The sequence below is a fragment of the Tasmannia lanceolata genome, unplaced genomic scaffold (assembly GCF_043159265.1).
Source record: "Tasmannia lanceolata isolate RefF3 unplaced genomic scaffold, GAP_Taslan_0.1 ptg000003l, whole genome shotgun sequence".
In the NCBI taxonomy this organism is placed as follows: Eukaryota; Viridiplantae; Streptophyta; class Magnoliopsida; order Canellales; family Winteraceae; genus Tasmannia; species Tasmannia lanceolata.
This window is the reverse complement of record NW_027518680.1, coordinates 10,744,810-10,747,853: the sequence shown is the minus strand read 5'-3', so window position 1 is coordinate 10,747,853 and position 3,044 is coordinate 10,744,810. Positions and strand designations below refer to the sequence as shown.

The following is a 3,044-nucleotide window of genomic DNA, read 5'->3' as shown; positions in this document are numbered from 1 at the left end:
ATCTCTTTAATCCAATGGTCTAAGTATGTGGCTTGTAGAGAAAGCCATGCCCACTTTACAAAAGCACCCCAAGGATGAGGTATTTTACCCTCCTGCCATTATGCCCTATTTGATTTTCTCTTCATCAATGACCACCCTCACTTGATTGTTTCACCCCCTCTTCCACAATAAAGAGAGAGAACATCAACACTACCCCGCTCTGATTTTATTTTGCCCTTTTTTTTTTTCATTTTTCGCCCGATTGCCCTGAAATTTTGCAGGGGGATTCTCAAGAATACTAACAACCTCTTGGGGATTTGTACCCACAAATGTGCACAACCAGATGCCCAGAGCACGAGCCTTCTTCTCATTTTGGGGTCAGCCCTTAGGAATTTCGAGATTAATTTCGGGACATCTGGGGACTCGAAATTCGGGAATTCTATTGGATATTCGATTTTGGGGACTTTAGGGCCCTGTCAAAATGGGGTGTCTACATCTGCTCTATGATCTGGGCCAGAGGTTCAGCCTCCACCCACTTGGTGAAATAGTCAATTGCAACTACTACGAACGCGCGCCTTCCGGAGGCCGGTGGAAAGGGGCCCAAGATGTCCATCCCCCATACTGCAAAAGGGAGCGGGCTGATGATAGGGGCCATGGATACAGCAGGCTGGTGGATGGTGGGAGAGAATTTTTGGCATCTCTCGCACCTTCTAACCAGGTTCAGTGCGTCTTGTCTTAAGGTAGGCCAGTACAGGCCTCTCAGCAGCACTTTGATTGCCAGGGTCTTGCCCCCCAAATGTTCTCGACAAATCCCTTCGTGCATCTCTTGTAGGGCGTATGCGGCGTTGCTTGGCCGGAGACACTTTAGGTACGGGAGGGTATATGACCTTTTGTACAGGTTCTCACCATCAAAGAAAAACCGAGCTGCTCTCTGTGTCACTTCGCGGGCGTCCTTCTTCGCCTCGGGGAGCTTCCCGCTGCGTAGATACTCGATGATTTCATCCATCCAACAGGATTCGTGCTCTACCTGCATAATTTCAGCGGCCTTACCTTCGATACTGGACTTCTGTAGAAACTCCATGCATATACTCCCGAGAGTGGTGTATCCGGACGCGGCCAGCTTAGACAGCACATCTACTTTTGTATTTTCTGTTCTGGGGATTCTAATGACCTCAAAACTTTTGAACTTGCTGGCTAGCTTGGGGACCTGGGAGAGGTACTAGACCATACGCTCGTCGCGGGCCTCATAGACCCCTTGAATCTGGTTTGCAACCAGCTGGGAGTCGCAGTATGCTTTAAGCCTCTGGGCGCTGGCCTGGGCTGCAAGATTCATTCTGGCGAGGAGGGCTTCATACTTTGCCTCATTATTTGACGCGCGGAATCCAAACCTTAGGGCGTAATCTGCAGTGAAGTTGTCAGGTCCGGTGAGAATCAAACCGGCTCCACAGCCACCCTTGTTCGAAGACCCGTCGACGTACACTTCCCAAATCAGTTCGGCGGTTGATGGATCCTGTTCTGCTGGTGCGGGGGTGATTTCGTTTTCGGTCTCATCTCCTGCTCGCTCCTCAGTCGTGGCTTCCATCTCCACAGCCGGGTTTTGAACAATTTCAGGTTCAGTGCCCGGCTGGGGGATGATGCATTCAGCCACAAAGTCTGCCAGGACTTAAGCCTTTATTGCAGGCCTAGGCACGTACTGGATGTCGAATTTGCTCAGCTCTACGACCCATTTTACAAGACGCCCCGAGGTGTCTGGTCGGTGGAGAACTTGCCTGAGCGGCTGATCGGTCAGGACCTTTATTGTGTGGGCTTGAAAATACGGCCTCAACTTCCTGGCTGCCATCACCAGCGAGTAAGCCAATTTCTCAACCCGCCGGTACCTGATTTTGGCTTCTTGGAGAACTTTGCTGACATAGTAGACGGGCTTTTGCTGGCGGTGCTCTTCACGAACTAAGACTGCTGCTAGAGCCGTGGGGCTCACGGACAGATACAGGAGTAGCTCCTCACCTGGCTCCGGCTTTGCCAACAATGGTGGAGAGGACAGGTATTGCTTCAACTCCTCGAAGGCAGTCCGGCACTCCTCTGTCCAAGGCGCAGTTTTGAGTCCTTTGACGGCATTGAAGAAGGGCAGGCACCTCTCTGCGGATTTTGAAATGAAGTGCCCCAGAGCGACCACCATTCCTGTGAGCCGTTGTACTTCTCTGATGGTTTTTGGTGGAGTGAGCTCCACCACGGCCTTGATCTTTTCTGGATTGGCCTCTATCCCTCTTCGGCTTACCATAAATCCCAAGAACTTTCCCGAACTGACGCCGAAAGTGCACTTGGTGGGGTTGAGCTTCATATTGTGCTTTCTTCGGACTTGGAATGCTTCTACCAAGTCGGACACATGATATTGTGAGCTCCGACTTTTGACTAGCATGTCGTCGACATAGACTTCCATATTGCGGCCGATCTGATTCTGGAAGAGCTTGTTCACGAGCCTCTGATACGTGGCTCCGGCATTTTTCAGGCTGAAGGGCATGACGCGATAGCAGTAAGTCCCCTGATCCGTCACAAAGGAAGTCTTGGGTATGTCCGACTCATACATCCTGATTTGATTGTATCCGGAGAAGGTGTCCATGAAGCTTAATAATTCGTCACCTACGGTGGCTTCAATGAGCTGATCAATTTTTGGGAGCGGATAGCTGTCCTTAGGACAGGCCTTGTTCAGATCAGTGAAATCAACGCAGGTCCCCCATTTTCCATTGGTCTTCTTCACCAGGACTACATTTGCCAACCAGTCCGGGTATTGGATTTCTCGGATGAAGTCAGCCCTTAAGAGCCTCTCCACCTCTTCTTTTATCGCTTGCCGCCTTTCGAGGGCGAAATGCCTTCTTTTCTATTTCACCGGCCTGCAAGTTGGGTCAACACCAAGTCTGTGCGTGCTGACCTCCGGGTCTATGCCGGGCATGTCAACGGGAGCCCATGCAAAGACATCTGCATTGTCTTGAAGAAACTGGGTGAGGTGGTGCTGGACGCTGTTGTTTAGAGAGGAGCCGATCTGAACGACTTTCTCCTTATCACCCTTG

The 3,044-nt window shown here is 50.9% G+C and overlaps 1 protein-coding gene across 1 annotated transcript; it reads right to left on the bottom strand.

Annotated features, from left to right (window-relative positions):
- Window positions 1-1,198: 1,198 nt before the first annotated feature.
- LOC143865140 (uncharacterized) lies at window positions 1,199-2,155 on the bottom strand. The gene is made up of 2 exons (XM_077375783.1): window positions 1,823-2,155; window positions 1,199-1,603 (listed from the first exon to the last, which is right to left on the bottom strand). The coding sequence occupies exons 1-2, from the start codon at window positions 2,153-2,155 to the stop codon at window positions 1,199-1,201; spliced, it is 738 nt and encodes a 245-aa protein (XP_077231898.1).
- Between the last annotated feature and the right edge of the window lie 889 nt (window positions 2,156-3,044).

What these genes read in the sequence shown, in the direction of transcription:
- LOC143865140 (XM_077375783.1), bottom strand. Translation starts at nt 2,155, where the DNA reads ATGGTGGTCGCTCTGGGGCACTTCATTTCAAAATCCGCAGAGAGGTGC. An exon ending in AGAAATTGGCTTACTCGCTG is followed by an intron (nt 1,604 to 1,822) that starts GTGATGGCAGCC and finishes ATCATCCCCCAG; the next exon opens with CCGGGCACTGAACCTGAAAT.